The following is a 20368-nucleotide window of genomic DNA, read 5'->3' as shown; positions in this document are numbered from 1 at the left end:
CAATAGAGACCATTCTGACCCTTTAGACTCCTAAGGTTAATTTTTACCTACGTTCTCTCATCTGATGCTGCTTGGGTAGTGAGCCCTGTAACCGTCACCTCTCTGCTGGCCCCAGGGTACATGTGGAAAGACTGTACAGGTGGAAAGAAGTCCCAATCTCTTAGGCCAAAAAGCAGGGATTTGGGGAAGAGTTAAGACTTTAGGGAGGGCTTTCTGCCACTGAGGGCGCTAAGGCTGGACCAGGGTCCTCCCACCACACCTGTGGGCATGCTCCTAAGCAAGTACACTCAGGCCCACACTGGTATGCTGGGACTCTCAGATTGGACATGCCCAGCTTTGGGCTTATTTGCCACAAATGTGTGCAAACCAGCCTTTCATACCACATGCAGTGAGCCCACTCTCAGGAATAGGGGAAGGCCTGCTGCCCTCAGAGGAGGTACAAAGAGGCTCCCGAGGGACACTCTCAGGCAGGGCGCACTCCTCTTTCACCCTCTGTTCAGGCACCTGGGACAGAGGTGGGCCTTGCCAGTGGCTGCGGGAGGACTAAAAGGGTGAAGGATAGCTTGGACCTTGCCAAAAATCCCTCCCACATGTCGTTACACCATCAAGCCCCTCAGAGAAGGTGTCAGACGAGCCCCTAATCCAATGCTAGTCTGGTGCAGTCTTGCCTGGGGCAGCGGCCGAAAGCGCCTCTGCCCCTCACACTCCTGCACAGGTCCGCAAGGGTTTAGAGCGGTCCCCTCTGCCACCTCCTCCAGGAAGTCTTCTCTGGTTTCCGCTTGTCCAGCCCCCAGACTTTGGGGGAAACGGGGTCTCGGGGGGTCAAGGGTCACTAGGGCGGGCCAGGTCCCGGAAGCGGAAGCGCGGCGCACTTCCGGTGCGCAGCAGGCGGCCATGTTGGAGCAGCGGAGGCGGCGCAGAGGCGCGTCCAGGGTCCCCGCGGCGGCGCCGGTAGGTTGGGGCCGTGGGCCTAGCCACGCCGCGGAGGGGTCGTCCGCGAGGCGGCAGGGTGGATGGGCCGGGTGGCCGGCTCCTTCGGGACCAGCGCCCTCCGCCGGCCCGGCCGAGACCCCCAACCCCCACCCCGTGCCCAAAGACCCCACCCTGGAGCTGTGCGACCCCGTCGCGCTCTCACCGCCTGTCCCGTGCATTTCGCTTCCTCTAAGGCCCCCCGCTCCTACCGTCGGCTTGGGTCTCAGGGACGCGGACTCCCAGCCTGAGGGCCCTGATCTGCCCCCGCCCCAGTTTCGCTTGGTTAGGGCCGCTCCCGTCCTGCATCTTTTCATCAGCTTCCCCGGCCTGCCCCGGGGACACTTGTGAAGGGAAGTCAGGGGTCGGGCTGCAGTCTCTGTTTTCCGGAGCCTCTTGGAAAGCCCAGGAGACCCCTCCCAAGGGCCCAGGCCGACCTGAGCGGAAGAGCCCCGAGTTCACCCCCAATATCTGTGCCTGGAGGTAACAGGTTCCTCCTTATTGTACAGTTCACAGCCCTGGGAACTACACCCCTTGGGAAAAAAGAGAACTAAAGTCGTGTGTAAGGACTGTACTTGGAGAATGGCCTCTGGAGAGGGGAAGTGCCCGAGACACCTGAGCATCCAACAATGTTTCCAAACAAAGAGCCCCAGGGCACTTTCTCCAGGGAATTCTGAAAACTTCTGCTCCACTAGGGGGAGGAAGAAGCTGCACAGACTCACCTCTTGGCCCCAGAGACTTGCCTGATCCCAGCTGATCTTTTAATTCTCCTGTGCAGCTGCGGAGCTGTCTCTGGGACCCCTCAGTGATGGGTTAGACTAGATGTTAGTCATGATTGACGGCCTACAGCTTTTAAAGAGAAGCCTGGGACAACTTGGGTCTTCCCAGACAGCTCTAAATGGGCTGTACCAAAGTCGTCTTCCAAACCCTAGTTAGGACAGTTCAGATCTCTAGGGTCCGCTTTATTAACCATCTTACTCGGAGTCATTGGCTCCCAGACCTTGGGCTCTTGGTCTGGCTGCCTGGCGCCAGGCTGCCTGATTGCCTTGAGATGTATTATTAGTACCTGCTACTCATCTTTTTAGTTTCTGTTGAAGGAGAGTCTGGCTTTTTCCCTGGGGTTGGTCTCCATGGCTCTAGTGCTAGGAATTGGACCTCTGAGTGGACTGTCTGGGAACTCTGAAAGCAGAACTTCTGGTGGGCAGGGAGGTCCACCCCTGGGCACCTGAACAGCAGCAGCTGTAGGAACAGAGATCGTCATGGACTTTGGATGTAAGTCTGGGCCCTTTGGCCAGCATTCAAGGAACATTCAAAGCTTGTATTACCCTGCTGTCCCCTGTTTTTCCAGCTAGACCTCCCAGCCCTGACCACAGATTCCAGTCACACCAAGTTTGCCTTACTCTTTCTCACTTTGGAGCCATTGCATTGGCTGTTGCCCTTTTTGCTCCATCTCCATCTGGTCCTTTCCTATTCATCATTCATGTCCCACATGAATATTCCTCTCCCGGGAATGCTTCCCTTACCCATTGGCAAGCTGAGCTGTGTGCCAGTGTGCATTCCCAAGAACCTTGAGGGTATCTCTATCTTGCCTTCTGTACAGGGCTCCTGGAAGACAGAGATATTTGCCTGTATTCCCAGTGTTGAGTCTAATACTAGGAATTTGGCCAAGCCCAGATCTTTCCAGGGGCCCGTCAGCAGGTTGGATGGCTCTGATGAGCTTATGGGCATGTATCCTGAAGAAGCTGCCTCTGACCCATATGAGTCCCCCACCTCTACCCCACCACCCTCCACCGTGATAGGTGGAGAAGACCAGGGTTTTGCCCCAAGGAGTGGCTCACTCTGGCCAGGCCCCTCTGTGTCAATAGATGTTATTGTGAAGATTGCTGGCCCTGATTGACCTATCTACCGGTCCTGGCCCCTGTCTCGGTGCTGTTCTTATTGACTCTTCCTTTTGCCTTGGAGGTGCCAAGCGCTGGTTTGCGGATACCCAGGCAGATCTGCAGTGCCTAATGCCATGAGCGTGGTGGTGCAGCATGTGGAGGAGAAAGCTGTGCACTCCTGGTCGCGGATCTCCACGGCAGGGAAGAAGGCCCTGGAGGAAGCGCTGCTTGTCTTTAACCCCATGAGCCAGGATCTCAGTGCCACTGAGGCCCAGCTTGTGGCCTTCCTGCAGGGCCTGCGGGATGATGGCTTCCAACCTACCATCCTGCGCAGCGGTGATGTCTATGGCTATAGTTCGTGCACAGCCAACCCCCCAAGCCAGACAAAGCTTCAAGCTCGTGCCCCCACCCCAGCTGCCACATCACCTCCAGCCAGTGCTCCCCGAACTGCCATGCGGCTGCCTACAGGCCGGGCCACGCTGCTCCCCATGCCACTGTCTGGCAGGCTGGCCAAAGCATCCACACCAACCCTCGCCAAGCATGCCACCACCAACCTGCTACTGAGCTCCCTGAAGCAGTCAAGTGCCAGCCGTGCCCGGGGTGCAGCAGTGGGCTTTCCCACCCACCTCTATCCAGGTGTCTGCCCTGCCATGCGGCTCTCCGTTGTCCTTGAGGCCCTGGTTCCACTCAAGACTCCCATGCCCTGCTTGGGTGCCAAGCACAAGGCACAGTCACTGCAGCTCTCACTTGCAGACTCTCCCCTGAAGCTGCGGAAAGGTCCAGGGAAGAGGCTGGGGAATTCCCAGCCCAAAGCTCCCAGAAAAGCCACAAGCAAGGGCTCCAAGTGTCTGACTCGAAGAGGCCCCAGGGCTGGACCCCGACAAGGCACTGGGCCCCAGAGCAAGACCTACAAAGCCTCTGGTTCCCTCAGTGGCCCACGAATGAAAGGTGGCTGTGCTCTGGGCACCAAAACAGCCCAGGCCAAAGCTTCCCGTGCCCAGGCCAAGGTGGCTCGAACACAAGCCAAAGCTGCCAAGGCCCGGGCAGAAGCCAAGGCAGCACGGATCAAGGCCAAGGCCAAAGCCAAGGCAGTGCGGGCCAAAGCTAAGGCCAAGGCAGTGCAGGCCAGGGCCAAGGCCAGGGCAGTGCGGGCCAGGGCCAAGGCCAAGGCCAAGTCAGTGCGGGCCAGGGCCAAGGCCAAGGCAGTGCGGGCCAGGGCCAAGGCCAAGGCAGTGCGGGCCAGGGCCAAGGTGGCTCGGACCCATCCCAGGGGCAGGGGCAGGCCAAAAAGGTCTGTTCAGGCCAGGACTGCAAGGAGGGGCCGGAAAAGCTGCCCTGAGCCTGTGGGACAGAAGAGGAAAAGGACTGAGGAGGCAAAGGATCTTCCTCCCCAGAAGAGAACACGGCTTGGGCCCCAATCCCCTAAGGTATGGCTAGGACCTGGAACGGCAAAGCTGCTGAAATTCCGGGCCATCAAGGTGGACAGGCAGTCCTCAGATGATGAGGTGCGGCTGCAGGCTCAACGGATCCTCCGTGTGAACCTTTCCCCTGTAATACGACTTCAGCCATTGTTGCCATACTCAGCACCCTGATTCCTTCACGTAGCAACGTTTGGGGAAACTGAGCCCAGTTGTCTGTGTGGCCAGTGGCACAGTGTGCAATGCCCATGGATTCCACAACCCTAAAGACTCTGGGTGCCTCTCCAGGGCCCTGAGAGCCACCAGCCTCCTTTCAGAGACTGGAGGATGTGGGGTGGGGTGGGCGGGTGGGAGGGATGGTGTCATGGCGCGATGCACTGTGACTTGTTACTCTTCAAGTTGTATGTCCACTATTCCATCTATCACGTTTTATACCTTTCCACCTTCCAGTCTCCCTGCCCACACTCCATGGTCTTTTTTTGTATATGTGACTGCTGGTAGGCCAGCTTGGGTGTTTAGAAAAGGTAGCCCCAGGAACAGGAATGCCAGAGAGGGTCCTGGTAGCCCAGGGAAGGTCATGAATGTGAGTGAAGGGCAGCCTCCAGGCCCCTGAGGGCAGGGGCAGAGCCACTCTAAGGTGGGACACCTCCCCTTGGGGCTGCCCTGGTTTGATAATCCGGATGCTCCCTTGGAGGAGGACAATAGGTGGCTCTGTGGGGAAACTTGCAGCCTGCAGGTTTTTAGGCCAGGGAAGGGGAGGTGCAGACAGCCTGGCCTTGTCTTCCAGTCTACTCTGGCTGAAACCTTGGAGCTTTGTGTGGGCTTGTCTGGGGCAGGGCGGGGCCTAAATCGGCTGAAGTACTTCTGCCTACTCTTTTCTCTGCTTCTTTCAGGAGAGGGACTATCGTGGACTTCCCCAGTTGGTGGCAAGGGGTTGGGGCTTGAGTCAGGGGCCAGGGTAGCTCTGGGTTGTAGGGCCACAGAGTCCCCTCACTGACCAAGGAATTATATTGGATGGGTGGAGTGCTGCGGTCTCTGAGCATGGAGAGTTTCCACACTGCCTCTCAGTGCTTTCTGCCTGGGTTCCAAGTGCTCTATTCCCAGGTCCAGCCTCAGCATGTCTTCCAACAGGGGCCTGTATGTTCAGACATTATTGGTTCTTCCTGCTTTGGAGAGGGGACAGAGCCCTGAGCCCTGAACAAAAGTAGCTCCCTGCCCATCTGCCAATCCATCACTGTCTGCCCAGCCTGAAAGGCAGTGGCTGGGCCTGGCGGGGAGGGGGATACATTCCCCAGAGGCTCCTGGAGACGAACAGCCTTTCAGAGCTAGGGGTGGAAGCCTCATTTGAATGAGAATTGGATCTTTTCTGTCTCTGAGGGTTAGTCTGAACCCTGGCTGCACCAGCAGCAGCTGCGTTGGATGGCGGACCTATAGAGAAACTCTGCTCCTCCCCACCTTTCTTCTGCATCTGGTGACTGCTATTAATATTCTTTCCCTGGGCACGGCCTCTCTTTGTTTCCCAGGCTCTGGGGACACCCCCCCTGCCCCTTCTCCCAGCTGCACCATGACTCCACAACCATGCATGCTCCTTGCCTCTGGCATCCTTGAGTTCATCTACCATGTGAGTATGGGGAAGGACCTGAGGGCCACACTCAGATCCTTAAGGGCAGCCCAGCTAGGGGCACACTCTGTATTCTCTCTCTCTGGCCTGATTCTAGCTCCGACAGCCCAGGACCCCCAGCCGGGCTAGCCCCCCCTTTCAGCTCTGCTGCTGCCGCTACCAATGAGTGAGAGGTGGTCTCTACCTGAGAGCCACGTGGAGGGGGAGAGGAAATCATCGGGCCTCCCTGTGGGATGGGGTGAGGTGGGGCGCGTACCCCTAGGATCTCTATACTCAGACCCTGCCCCTCCCAGTCGAGGCTCCCAGAGCAACTGCCCGGGACGTGCCAGACAAACTTCCTCCACCCGGCTGCTCAGGCGGCAGCTGCTACCCACCTACCAGCAACCTGATTATTGGCTGTGGCCAGAACCTTCGAACCTCATCCACCTGTGGCCTCCATGGCCCTGAACTCTACTGCATTGTCAGTGACCTACAGGTAGGGAGGAGGGTACGGGCTCTGGAGATGGCATCTTGGATTTTCTTGGGCAGGTTCAGCACCTGTGGGAGTTCAGGTCATTGACAAGACCCAGAGGGAGAGGCCTGTGCTGTGAAATTTTGGAGGGGGTTGTGGCCAACCAGGCACCTCCTGCCTAGTCAGTCTCATTGGGCATCCCTCCAGGATGCTGAGAATTGCTTCTTTTGTGACTCTCGGGACTGGAAAAGCCATGGCATTGAGAACGTGATCTCCCAGAGTAGTCCTGGCGGCAAAAGGACCTGGTGGCGAGCAGAGCGTGGTGAGGGTCCTTGTGTGCCCATGTGTGCAGGGCTGGGATCAGGGTCAAGGCCTGGCCACTGACCAGCCCTTGTGGTTACAGGTGTTGAGAATGTCACCAGCTGGACCTAGAAGATGCCTTTTACTTTACCCACCTCATCAGGACTTTCAAGGTGACCCACTGCCAGAGACTGAAAGCTTATTCTCTGCCTCCTGACCTGATGGCCACCGGTGATGTTTGCCACTGGTGACCCAAGGACCCCCTCCTATCCCCAGACATTCTGGCTCTGCTCCTTGAGCTCTCAGTGGACCATGGCCACTTCTGGCACATGTACCGCTACTTTGCCCACAACTGCTTAGGCCTCTTTCCTGGGATTCCTCTTGCCCCTGGCCACAGAGTCAGTGACCTCATCTGTGAGCAGCATTACTTAAGACATCGAGACTTCCACTGAGGGAGAGGTCAGGCCCAGAGGAAGGGGGGTTAGGCCCTGGGATGAAGCCAGAAGCTCAGCCTTGCTTCTTAGGTAATTTCAAAGTTCTGGATCCAGCCATTCTCGTGGAGAACCCAAATAATACCAAGGTTCAGGGTAATTATCCCCACAGCCAGTCCTGTACTCCTTTTTTGGGAAAACCAGATACCCCCTGGTGGGAAGTGAGGTCCTACCTGGGTATGCGCACCGCAGGGCAGGGTGGTGGCAAGCCAGCCCAGTCCCCCAAGGATTGTTTCCCAGCTCTGCTGCTTTATGGTCCCTGTTACGGCTCCCCATTCCTGTCCCATGTTCCCCATACCTGTGCCCAGTGCATAGGGACTGGCCTGGGTAGCAGTTTTCATCTCTGTCCCTTATCTCTGCCCCATCGCTGAATTCCTTTGTGAGACCCCATTGTGGTCATCACTGCTGGCCATGCCAGCCCAATCTTTGTCCCCCACCTCTGCTCCTATCACACTGTACCTCATAACTCTCCCCTTTGTGAGCCACTGTCACTGTTCCCCATCACGGCCCCCTGTCTGCCCTCCCCACTTTGATTCATCACCCTGGCCTTGATTGGTACCCTGCGTTCCTGAAGCTGCCTCCAGGTGGCGCCAGGGCGTCTCTGGGTGTGACCTCTTCCTTGTAAAACAGAAGTCTTGTTAAAGGACTAGAGAGACATAATCATAACCCAGCAGGGCAGCCCAGAGCCAGGCCAGGAGAGTACCAGAGCAGGAGGACAAACCCCGAAGTAGCTTTTTCTCTACATTCCACGTTCTCCACCCACCTTGACTTCGATTATTACCAACTACTTACCCTGAGCATGCGTGCACACACACGACCCCCCCCCCCCCGCCCCCGGCCTTACTAGGGCCTAGAGCAGCTGTTGTGTGTTCCTCTGATCAAGAGAAAGGGGAGCTCTGGCAAAGAGATACAGGAGGTGGCCTCGGCTTGGTAGCTGACTTAAGCTGTGAGGAGCAAGAGGAGCCATGGCCCCATCTTTCCATCCATGTGTACATTTAACAAGTGCCCATGGAGCCCCACTGTGTGCCAGGCATCTTCTGGGCCTTGCTCAGTGGTGAGCAGATAGACAAGTTATCTGTCTTGGAGCTGACATAGAAATGAGAAAGGCAGTCAATAAATAAACATACCTTATGTGGTTTGGCTGGATAATAAGCTGATTTCTAATGATGGGCTGGGGACTGGAATCCTTTACTGCCTTAGGGAAGCAGGTTTCCAATATCTAGAGATACCAGAAAGGGGTGTCCAGGAAGCAGTGGGATATGCAGGTCTCAGCTCAGGAGTGATATCAGGTCTGGAGCAGTGCAGAGGTGGGATAATCACCATTAGGCTGTGGTCATCCTAAAATGGTATAATCAGGGGAGCAGGGATGGGAGAGTCCTACAGCATGGGTGCTGGAGGAGGTGGCTGCAATGATGTAGAGAGGGGAGAGACCCCCACCAATTCCTTCTCTATCTCAGCCATAGAGGGGTAACAACCAGTGTACCTGAGGGCTCTCGATCTGTCTCCAGAGCTCCTGCATGTGACTAACCTCCGTGCGAACTTCAAACTGCACACACTGGGTGACAGGCCCCAGGGGGGCTTCAAGGGACACCCCTTCTACTACTATGCCCTCTGAGCTTGTGGTCCAAGGCAGCTGCCTGTGCCATGGCCATGCCTCTGAGTACAGGCCTGCACCCAGGGTCCCACCCAACATGGAAGGCATGGTGAGTACCGTAGGAGGGGCATCCTGTGGCTGGTGGGAGGGCAAGCTGGGGGACTGGGGTAGACTCGTCTTGCCCTCCTCCCTGCCAGGTGCGTGGCCTTTGTGTCTGCTGCCACCACAGAGCTGGTACCCACCGTGAGCACTGCCAGGACCTGCACCAGGACCACCCATGGCAGGCAGCAGAGCCTGGGCACCCCCATGCCTGCCAGGCCAGCCCACTCCATATCCACCTTCCTTGTTATGCTCCAGAATGTGAGTGTCATGGGCATGCCCACAGTTGTCACTTTGACATGGCCCTGTATCTCGCATCTAGCAATGTGAGTGGACGTGTGTGTGATGCATGTCAACACAAGACACCTGGGTGCCGCTGTGAGCTCTGCCAGCCCTTCTTCCACCGAGATCCCAGGGAGGCTCCCTGCTCCCTTCACTCCTGCAAACGTGAGCCCTCCAACCCCCAATCCTAATTCTGACCCTGTTCCTTCAGTTTCAATGGTGACCTCTGACCTGACTCTGTCCACACTTCTGACCCCTGATCTAGCCTGTGGCTGCAACCCTTTGGGTGCCCTGGAAAGTGGTTTGTGTGATGCCCACACAGATGAAACCTCGGGCCTCCTCTCTGGGCAGTATCGCTGCAAAGTTCACGTGTGGGGCCAGTGCTGTGACTCCTCTGGCCTGGTCACTACGGCCTGAGCTCGCAGTCAAAGGGCTGCCAGTGTGAGTGACCCTCAGAGTGGACCCCCACCACCAGGTCCTCCTTGCTCTGCCCCCAATTACTGCCCTAATAACGCATGCACCTACCTACCCCTGCAGCACTCATTAGCACCCTGACAGCCCTGTGCCTTAGCCTGCAGGTGCAATCCCCGGGGCTGCATCCCTGGCACTCATGCCTGTGATCTCTCCAGTGGTGCCTATCACTGCAAATGCCTTGTCTCTGGATGGGACTGCAGCCGTTGTCTGGTGAGGTTTGACCTGCCTTCTGATTTGACCTTGATTTTGGGTGCTGGGCTCCTAGAAGCTGACAAGTACAAGGTTGTAATCAGTGTGACTGCAGACTAAGCCTTGCTGGTGGGTTGGTGCCACTTCCTGATCTGGTCACTAGAGTCAGTGCCACCTTGGCTAGCTGAACCAGCACATGCCCTCAGGTGGGAGCTTTGGGAACAAAAGAAAGAAAAGCATTTAAAAGAGCTACAACAGTATTATGCGCTGAATTTAAAGGTGTTTCACAGCAAAAGTGTTTGAAGGGACACTCAGTGTATCCCCTTCTTGCCTCTCCTTGAACATTACAAATCCTTTGTTTAACTTCTATTTTACCCCTGGCTGTGACCTCATCTTCTTACCTCTTACCTCCCCTCCATGAAGCCATGCAGGAGTACACCAGGGTCTCCTCTCCACTTCTCAGCCAGAGGCAGAAGAGCATTAAAGCCCTGGGCTCACCCTTGCTTCTTCCTGCAATGAGCAGTCCCAGCATATGGCCTTCCAGGCTCCTGACCCTCCTCTCCTTGCCCAGGTCTTCTTGTCCTTTCTCCACCCACCTACTCTCTCTTATAGCCCAACTTCTGGGGTCTGAGTAGTGACTCTCTAGGCTGTCGGCCCTGTGACTGTGACTTTGGGGGTACAAGGCAGGGACTGGGGGTCCAGGTCAAGGGACAAGAATTGGGAGTTGACTCTGTCCCGTCCCCACCCCTACGCTGGCTCAGGTGTTCTGCAAGGGAGGGCCTCTGCCTCTGCCGTCCCCACCTCTGTCTCCACCACTGCTGTGAACACTGGTCTGGGTACTTCTGTGCTGACCTCGACCAGGCCACTACTGAAGCTGAGCTTGGTCTGGGCCTCCAGCCTGCTGACCCCCAGCTGCTTGTGAGTGTCCAGGAAGGGCAGGGGCAGGAGGAAATCAAGGCTCACACCTTGGTGCTCAGGGGAGGGAGAGAGTGTCCAGAGAGAGCTAGTTGGAAGAAGAGGCCAGACAGGGTTAGGAAGGTGAGGCAGGTCCAAGTGAGGCAGCATCAGCATGGTCAGAAGTTTGGTGTCTTGGATGGAGTCCATATTCCCAGGACAGGGAATTCCCTGGCAATCCTGTGGTTAGGACTCCTAGCTCTCACTGCCTCGGGCGAGGGTTTGATCCCTGCTCGGGGAAGTAGGATCCCACAAGCTGCACGGCGCGGACAAAAAAATCCTCACCCAGGACAGTGTGGGAGGACACTGACACCTGACTTGCCCACAGGGAGCCCCCGAGCCTGCTCCTCCTCACTGTACACAAGCCCCAGGGACCTCCCCTGGTTGGCTCAGGCCCCGACTTCAGAGACAGTGTGTCCCTCGATATGCCTCCACCCTGCCAGGTGAGCCTGTTACAAATACCAGCTGCCCAAGGTAAGGAGTGTGAGGAACAGGGTTGGGTCACAGGCCACTAGGTCTTAGTTGGGATGGGCCCAAGCCCTGGGGCTATGAGTCCCTGGGGTCTTAGAGGAATGGGAATCTAAATCCTGAGGGTCCTAGGTCCTGGAGTGGTCTGGACCTGGGAGTCAGTGTCTCACATCCAGGCCCCAAAGGAGCCCCTGCCCCTGCATCAGGGAGCTGGCTGTACACTGTGGACTGGCTCAGACTTTGCACGTGTGGTTGATGGGGCTGGCCTCTCTCTTCTGGCACCCATAGTGCCTTCTGCCCTGGAGTGTGACATTGTCCTACGCTATGAGACCCAGGTCAGTAGCATGGGTGCCAGGCAGGTGGATGGGTGGTGCTGGGTGGTGGGTAGGGGCAGCTCTATGACCACTGACCCCTAACCCTAGGCACCTGAAGAGTGGCAGGCATTAGTCAGGGTCCATGCTCAATCCCAGCCCAGCAGTACCGGCTGTGCCCATCTGCTGCCCTCAGAGCAGCTGTTCCAGGTGGCCTTGGCCCAGATACACAGGTAGGCTAGACCACATGACCCCCAAAATACCAAGACCCTGTTATGTAGCCAACACATTCAAAGCAATACCCAAACAAAGTAGAAACCTTCCAATATGGAATACCATCATGTCATAGAACAATCAAAGCAGGGACCTAATTTAAAACAGGGCAGGGTTTAAGAAGTTGGTCTTTTTCCATTGGTTGTATGATGAAATGTTGGACCCCATATCTGCACAGTGGAAATGGGACATTCCTGGGACCACATGATCATGACCTCCTTACCCCACCCTGACTCCTCTCCCCCATCCCTGCAGAGCTGTGTTTCTATCCAGACTTTTCCACTTTGAACCTGGAACACGCTACTCCATGACCCTATGACTATGGCAGACCAAGGGGGTGCAGAGACCTGGGAGGGGGGCACCATCCTTCTGGATTCGGTGAGATCCTAGGGATTCCACCCCACATCTGGGTGGAGACACAAATTAGCAGGACAATATGGATGCAGTGGGCTCAGGGGACAGGGGATTGTGGAGACATAGAGTTGCACCAAGAGGATTGAGACAGGTGGAGAGTGTAGGGAGGGGGAATCAGGCAGGGGAAAAGCACATGCCAAGGATAGAAGGTGAGACTGGCAGGTGCCAGACCTCACAGGACCTTGTGGGCCAGGCGAAGGGCTTATCCTGGGGAAATGGGGAGCCCTGGAAGGGATTTGAGCAGGCAAGAGACATGGGGAGGATGGATTGTTAGGGGGAAGCTACTTCAATGATTCTGAATGAGAGGTGGCATTGCCTGGACTAGATCAGGGCTATTGGAGAGGAAGGAGAAACAGAATCAAAAGAGAAACAGGAAAGGGGTGGGAAGGGGCTGTGAGGGCCAACGTACAGAAGTTCCATTGTAGGTGTTAGTGAGTGGGACTGGGTTCACTACCCCCTGCCTTCCACCCTTTACCTTCCTAGTAGGTTGTGCTCCTGCCACAGGTGAAAGGGTTGCCTGGACTGAGGTCTGTGGACCCTGGCGCCACGGGGCACTTGCAGGAGCTCCACAAGGCGGGCTGCGTGGAGGCAGCGAGGATGAGCCTCTCCAGCACTATACCTGAGGCCTGTGCCCGCCTTGCCTGCAGCATCTCTGCCCTGTTCCAGGGGGGTGGCCTTGGTGAGTGTGTGGCCCTGGCTTGAGGGGGCTGAAGGATGGGGGTTGCAGGAGGCACCATGAGGTTCATCTGATCTTACCCTTTCTCCTGGCAGCATGTGAGTGCCACCCCCAGGGTTCACTGACCACCGAGTGTGCCCTGCTGGGTGGGCAGTGCTGCTGCCACCCTAACATTGATGGTCGTACCTGTGACCACTGCAGGCCTGGAACATGTGGCTTCCGGCCCACTGGCTGCCGTGGTGAGCCCTCAGGGCCAGTGGGTGTGGGGTCTGGGGTCTTGACAGGGCCCAATCAAGACAGGGTCTTGATTGCCCTGTCATTTCCCACAGAGTGCTGCTGCCACACCAAGGGTGCCACCAATGCCATTTGTAACCCTGTGAACGGGCAGTGCCCCTGTCGGGCAGGCCTTGCTGGTCGCTGCTGTGACCACTGCCTCTATGGCTGGTGGGGCTTCCCATGCTGCCAACCCTGTGCCTGCAGTGGAGCTGCTGAGTTGTGCCATCCACTCACAGGAGTCTGCCAGGACTGCCACGGGGCCACAATGGACCAGCACTGTGAGAGGTGAGGCTGCCACTGGAAGGGTTGGGGAGGGATCGTGATGAGTGGGCTAGGTCCCATTCCATGTGCTACTGCCCCCAGGTGCTTGGATGGCTACTACGGAGACCCCACCCTGGGCTCAGGCCAGCAGTGCTGGCCCTGCCTCTGTCCTGGGCACCCTGGCTCAGGCATCTATCATGGGACTTCCTGCCATGTGGACAGCACCAGTGGATGTGTCCTGTGTCTCTGTGCATCTGGCTATGCAGGTGAGGCATGGTTGGCAGCGACAAACCCATGGCCCTGCTCACTTGTTCACAATCCCATCAGGTCCACGAGGCAAATCTTTGCCAGTGTCACCTGTGTGTTTGAGCTGCAGGGCGTGCTCCTCTCCTCAAGAAGTTCCCATTCTTGAGGAATTATAGTAATGGAACTTGTAAGCCAAGAAGATGGGTCATAATATAGCTATTGTGTCCTCTGCCCTCCTGGCTGGACCTCAGACCTTTTGGCTGGTTAAGTGGGACCCAGAGGCCCCAAAGGTACAGGAAGACTACTGAGACAACCCACACATACCCCAATCCACTCCAGGCCCCCACTGCGACCGCTGCTCCTTGGGCTACTTTGGGCACCCTTGGCCAGGAGATGACCCCAGAAGGAGTCTGTGCCAGCCCTGCCAGTGCAACAACAATATTGATCCCGTGATCTAGCCGCCTGTGACCCCCACAGTGGACACTGCCAGCACTGTCAGCACCACAGCCATGGCCCTGGCTGTGCCCACTGCGGGCCTAGCTTCCAAGGCAGTGCCCTGCACCAAGGGGGCTGCCGGCATGAGTGTGTGAGTGGGATGGGTGAGGGTATCCCAAGGTGGGGGGTGCGTTCTCTTTCCTCAAGCCCTTCCTCTCCCCGGGCTGTGGCTGTAGCCGCCAGGGCACCATACCTGCGAGGTGCCTGTCTGGGGCTGAAGCCTGCTTCTGCAACCAGGTCAGCGGGCAGTGCCCCTGCTGCCCCCACACGCTGGGGCGGGACTATAGCCGCTGTGCCCCCCTCTTCTGGAACCTGGGGGTGGGTCCCGAGGCCGCGAGCCCTGCAGCCGCCGTGCCCAACACACTTTGCAGCCAGTGTATCACCCAGTGAGTGAGCCCTTGTCGCACATAGCATGTGGCAGTGGCCAGGTGTGAGTGAATGTGTGTGCCTGTGGTGTGATTTATGGCTGGTGTGAGTGTGAGTGTTAATGTGACTACCAGCAGCAGTGTGTGTGGCTGCAAGCAGCTGTGTGTGCTCTTGTGCAACATTAGCTATGAGCAGACATGAGACCACGTGGGCCCGACCCCACGTGCCACCGTGTGTTGGCATGTAGGTGAAGCACTGTGAGTGGGTCATGGCAAGCAGAACGAGTGTGGCACGGGTGGGGCCGGGTGCAGCTGGGAAGGAGGCAGAAGAGGCACGGGCGGAGGGGGAGGATTGGGAGATGCAGGCAGAGATGGATGGCCGTGGGAAGCGAGTGTTTCCAGGAGGAGAGACGTCAGGGACTGAATGAGATGAGGTCTGAATGAGATGAGGTCTGAAGTGTGTTCTCGAGTCCTTGGTGAGGAGAGGGTGGGAGTCGGCGGGTGAGCGTGTGGAAACAGTGGGGTGCTCCACTCAGGACACAGAGGAGCAGGTCAGGAGTTGAGAACCCAGAGGGCCGGTCTGTGGGAGGCGAGGCTGGCAATGTAGGGACAAGGTGGGGGCCGGTCAAGGGGGTCAGACCAGAGGAAGCAGGAGGGGAGAAGCCCTCAGCCAAGCACAGGTATGAGTGCTGCCTGGGCAGGAACAGGCTGAGAGGAGGCGACTGTGTGCTGCCTCTGAGCTCTCCTTTCCTTCTTCCTCCCCCAGAGGAGGCTCTTTGTTTCTGTGGACTGGCCACACACTCTTCCTTCAGGTCATGGGTCAGTGCCCCTGCCAGGCAGGATTTGGGAGCTGCACGTGCTCCTGGTATCAGGATGGGTACTGGGGTGACCCAGAGCGGGAATGCAGAGATGAGCAGGGCATTCACACAATCCACCACCAGGGGTGAGGCTGTCCTGACGGGATCCTCCCTGTGGGATGGCGGGGGAGCCACCAGGTTGTCCTGAGGGAGAGCACGTGTTTATTGCTGTTTTCTCCAAAACTTAAAGAAATACTCATGAAAACAGCTGTAGGGAAAGAGTGTTGGCAAGGCCAGGTTGGGTAGGCCTGCGGAGCAGACACATTGGGTGGTTCTTTCCTGACCCCACCTGCCAGTCTTGACCCAAACTGACCTCTCTCTGGGCTGTAGAGCACCTGGAGCCCTGTGCTGTTTTCCTGCCCAAAGGCTGCCATGCAGTATGGCCTCTCTGGCTGGGGTAGATGCCAGTACCCATGACCGTTCTCTCTTTTTTTCTTTGCTGTACGCGGGCCTCTCACTGTCGTTGCCTCTCCCATTGCGGAGCACAGGCTCCGGAAGCGCAGGCCGAGCGGCCATGGCTCACGGGCCCAGCCGCTCTGCGGCATGTGGGATATTCCCGGACCGGGGCACGAACCCGTGTCCCCTGCATCGGCAGGTGGACTCTCAACCACTGTGCCACCAGGGAAGCCCCCATTCTCTTTTTTTTAAAAATATATTTTTAAATTTATTTTGGCTGTGTTGTCTTAGTTGCGGCACGTGGGATCTTTTTAGTTGTGGCGTGCAGGATCTTAGTTGCGGCATGCATGCGAGATCTAGTTCCTGAACCAGGGATCGAATCCGGGCTCCCTGCATTGGGAGCATGGAGTCTTACCCACTGGACCACCAGGGAAGTTCCCCCATGGCTGCTCTGAGCAGTGGCTTAGGTGAGGCTCTCATACTCACACAGGGTCATTCTCCTCCTCAGGCTTCTTGGCGGCAAGCCTAGTGTGAGTGCTGCTTGCTCCCTACCCTGACCCTCTCTCTCCCCCGCAGCCTGTGCCTGTGACCCCCAGGGCTCCATCTCGCCCAGCTGTGACCCACGCACAGGCACCTGCTGCTGCAGAGAGGGCATCTCAGGGCTGAGGTGCCAGGCATGTGCCCGTGGCTCCAGAGGTGGCTTCCCACACTGCATGTCCTGCCCTCCCTGTTTCACCTCCTGGGACCAACACCTGGCTCTGCTCCAGCTACAGCTGGACACTGTGGCCCACAAAGTGGCCGCCTTACACCAGGGGATGCCTGGCTGGGGTGCTGGGGGCACCTGCAGGCCTGGAGGGGGTACTCCAGCAGGCCCAGACACTCCTGGAATCTCCTTCCCCCGCTGTGGGGCCCCAACGACAACTTATGGAATGGATAGCTGGACTCAGGCAAGGGGTCTGGGGTCAGTAGGAAGGAGGTCTCCAGCTAGCCTCCCAGGGTCAGGGATTCAGAGGGTCTTGGGTTGGCCTGTCTGAGTCCTGGGTCTGGGAGTGAGGTGAGTTTCCTTGAGTGAGGAATCAGGGAGGAAAGGGCATCTCTGGCCAGGCTGATACTCCATCCTCCCACAGACTGGAAACAACTGCATTGGCCCAGACACTGTGGGCCAAAGGACAGGTTGTAGCAGAAAGAGAGCCATGGGTTAGGGGGCAGTGTGAACATCTGGAAGAATTATCCCAGAAGCTAGACTGTGTCAAGGGCTTGGCCTGGCTCAAGACGGCCACAGGAGCCCAAGGTGAGGCCAAGTAGGCAGGTAGGTGGACCGCAGGTGATGGTGGGGTCTAGGCTGGGGCAGGAGGAAGGGACCAGGTGCCTTTGCTTACATATCTGGGGGACCCAGGAGTCTGACTGACCCTGCCAGTGGAAGCCCTGAGCCAACCCTGTGTCTATCGTTCCTATCCCCTGCAGGTGCTGAGGCCCAGGCCTCCTCAGCTGCCCTGCTTTCTCAAGAGGCCATGCTTACAGCCCAGGTTGTGGCCACAGTTGGAGGACCAGACAGCATCCTGGGACAGGCCCAGGAGGCCTGGTGGTGGACAGAGAAGCTGCTGTGGGGGATGGGCCGACCCAGAGGGACAGCTGTGTGGCAGCTGAAATTGAGGGGCTGGTCCACAGGGTCCAGAGGTGTCACCCTCAGCTTCTGCAGCTCCTAGTCAAAGCTGGAGTGGTAGGTGGAGATATGGGTCACTGTGGGAGGCTTTGCCAAGGCGAGGACTCTCTCCTAGGGGTAAACTGGGTGTAGGGCAATGGGAGCGCTGGGACATGCATTCCTCACTGGATCCCCTAGGAATCGGGGACCATTCCCCTAGGGGTCGGGGACCTCGGTTGGTTTATGTTCCTGTACCCTGTGGTGTTCCCTCTTGTCCTGGGACCCTGCCTACCTCCCAGTGGGCTCTGGTTACCTCCCATAACTCCTCCTATAGCCTGGACATGGCGGTCACAGCCTTGGAGCAGCGTCAGCAACTGGTACAGAGCCATGGGGGCTGTGGAGGAGAGCATGGTGGGAGTCACAGGGTACCATGGCTTGGCCATGGGATTGCAAGAGACATATTCCACATCTGACCCACCCCTACCAGCAACAGCAAATCCAGGCCACTGCAAGCTCCACGGGAATCCAGGCCTGGGAGATGAGGCGTCACGCAAGGGGTTCTGGGGTGTGGCCACCATGGCTCACATGCAAGCAACTGTGCAGCCCATCCAGCATTTCCTCTTGGGTACATGTCTGCTTGTGTGTCTGAGGTCAGGGGCAGGGGCAGGTGGGCATCTCGGACACTGCTATGATACTCCTTCTAGAATGAGGAATACTCATCAGGGCTGACCAGGGATCAGGTGGGAGCACTAGTGTGCTTCTAAATGTTTAACAAGTGGGGCCTGGGGGTCAGGAGGAACTGATTTGTAGTGTTTGTCAATTTCTGTGGTGTCAGTAATCCCCACCATGACTGATTTCATTCTACCTGTCATTTAACAACTGATTCACAGAATTCCTGAAAATTTAACAATTGGCTCTTGGAAGCCTCTAGCACACCGTATAGTCATGTCACAGGCAGGGTCAGTGAGAGATTAGGGTCAAAGTTCGTTGGGTCAGGGATCAGAGTTCACATCCAGGATCCCTACCTCCATCCCCACAGATGCTGTGAGTGTGGAGCTGGTGGCATGCCATGCGCTGGCGGTGCCCCTCCCCCAAGGTGGGGCAGCGGGCATTGCCCTCCTGCTGGATCAGATCCAGGGTGCCCTCCCTGTGCCAGATGCCGTAGGCCAGGAGCTGCCCAAAGCTGAAGGCGTTCTCCATCAGGCACAGCAGACCAGGTTAAGGGCCAGGAGGCTGGAGGTAGAGGTCAGAGGTTGGGGAGGAAAGGAATGCTGGACTGCCTGATCATCTGTGTCCTTCAGGGAGGGTACAGCCAGGGCCTTGGACTGGATGTTTAGGGAGCTGGATGTTTAGGGAGTGCTGGCTGAGGCGGGAACTCATGCAAGGGCTGCAGAGCAAGGACTGCAGGTCTTGAAACAGACTTCGAGGTCTGGAAGCCAGTGTACAGGAGGTGATACCCCACCCATACCCCTCAGCTCCCTCACACCTCTTGCTCAGAGGCTGCTGTGATCCCCATTCTTTCCCTGAGATCCTTGACCAGTTGTGATACCACGGTGCTAAATACCCTGACCATGTAATGCTCTACCTTGCTGTGGCCTCTCTGTGATTCCCTAATCTTTGCCTCAGGTGGCAGGCCACCTGGCCTGGGTGGCACTGGCAGTGGATGTGACCCCGGTCCTGGGGCATCTGTCCAGTGCAGCTATGGCTCTCAGGACCTGTTTGGCCCTGAGTCAGTGGCAGGCCCAGGAGGCAGAAGAGTGAGCAGCACATGCCTTGGGTGTGGCTGGGAGCCTGGGCAAGGTGAGATGGGAAAAGTGGACGTTAGGGTCCCAGGGACACCTCTGGAATAGTGTGAAATCGGGTTTAGGCTGGGACTGGGCTATGCCAGGCTGAGGCAGGGTCTCAGTTCTAAAAGCCCCTGCCCCCCAAACCCAGGAACTTTGGGTGGCAATGTGTTTGGGACTGTAGAGTCTACGTGGGGTGGGGTTTCAGATCTAGTCTTGCTCTAGGAATTGCAGGTGGCCCAGTTAGGTGTGGTGGAGTTGCAGGAGGGCACACGTAGCCCGGTGGCCACGGTGCAAGATGCAGAAGAGCGGGTACAGTGGGCATGAGCTGAGGCCCAAGAGTTTCTAAAGCTGGCACAGAACAGCTAGAGCTGCCTAGAGAGTACGTGGCTGGGCCATGGTGGGGTGGGTATGGGGGGTGGTCAGGGTCAGAAGGGAGGGTCAGAGTTATAGGGGTGGTGTGGGAGGGTCAGGGAAGGGTGCAGGTCAGGTCCAGATTCATATAGGCGTCAGGTCCAGATTCATATAGGGGTCAGGTCCAGATTCATATAGGGCTCAGGCTGGGGTTAAAGTCTAGAACAGGAGGTCAAACGTTAATTAGGGTTAGAGCTTATTTAGGGCTGGGGTCAGAGTCAGGGTCAGAGATTAGGACCAGAAGTCAGAGCCTGGCTCAGATGACCCTGATCCCCAGGGTTGGAGCGCCACCTGGCTCAGAATGCGCAGGCACTGGGCAAGAAAGTGACCACCCTGTGGGCCCTGGAGCAGCAGGCAGCAGAGCTGCTTGATCACATGCAGCTGTGGGCCATTGTGTACACCACCTGCTGACTGCTGTCTGTGGATGCCAGTAAGAGGGACTCTGGGACTACCTGGGTGACTCAGAGTGACCCCAGAGTGACCCAGGAATCTCCTGACCTTGAGAGACCAGAGGCACCACTGAGTGCCTGCTGATCCTGAGCGACCTCTATTTGACACCATGTTGTTTTCCAGTGGCCCTCTGACCTTGAGAAACTGGGAGGCGGCGGGTGTCGGGGGGAGGGCGTCAAGTAAAACTTCCTGAGACCATCAAGTGCCCCTGAGATCCTGATAGATCCTTATCTCTGAGTGAGCTCCAATTCTGAGCCCCCTCTAATATCCCTGAGCCCCTCAGATTGACTACATGACCCCCCGGGTGTCTGGAGACCC

The 20368-nt window shown here is 57.3% G+C and overlaps 1 protein-coding gene and 1 pseudogene across 2 annotated transcripts; both read left to right on the top strand.

Annotated features, from left to right (window-relative positions):
* Positions 1-898: 898 nt before the first annotated feature.
* Positions 899-4596, top strand: CCDC71 (coiled-coil domain containing 71). The gene is made up of 2 exons (XM_082664287.1): positions 899-951; positions 2932-4596. The coding sequence occupies exon 2, from the start codon at positions 2984-2986 to the stop codon at positions 4439-4441; it is 1458 nt and encodes a 485-aa protein (XP_082520413.1). The 5' UTR covers positions 899-951; positions 2932-2983; the 3' UTR covers positions 4442-4596.
* A 43-nt stretch (positions 4597-4639) lies between these two features.
* On the top strand, positions 4640-20011 carry LOC309828275 (laminin subunit beta-2-like; annotated as a pseudogene). The gene is made up of 31 exons: positions 4640-4668; positions 5986-6054; positions 6182-6363; positions 6547-6673; positions 6751-6812; positions 6916-7098; positions 8641-8833; positions 8922-9270; positions 9371-9546; positions 9677-9789; positions 10381-10686; positions 11051-11165; positions 11353-11525; positions 11613-11734; positions 12030-12152; positions 12675-12867; positions 12960-13103; positions 13194-13425; positions 13504-13667; positions 13987-14233; positions 14290-14528; positions 15320-15416; positions 16337-16707; positions 16888-17051; positions 17225-17779; positions 17890-18027; positions 18442-18641; positions 18756-18852; positions 19029-19202; positions 19412-19568; positions 19878-20011. The product of its transcript is annotated as a laminin subunit beta-2-like (transcript).
* The last annotated feature ends 357 nt before the right edge of the window (positions 20012-20368 follow it).

This window comes from Grampus griseus (assembly GCF_964374135.1).
Source record: "Grampus griseus genome assembly, chromosome: 10".
Taxonomy (NCBI): domain Eukaryota; kingdom Metazoa; phylum Chordata; class Mammalia; order Artiodactyla; family Delphinidae; genus Grampus; species Grampus griseus.
The sequence above is the reverse complement of the archived record's forward strand: the minus strand, read 5'-3'. Positions and strand labels throughout refer to the sequence as shown.

Coding starts and splice junctions, on each gene's coding strand:
- CCDC71 (XM_082664287.1), top strand. CDS start 2,984: ATGAGCGTGGTGGTGCAGCATGTGGAGGAGAAAGCTGTGCACTCCTGG.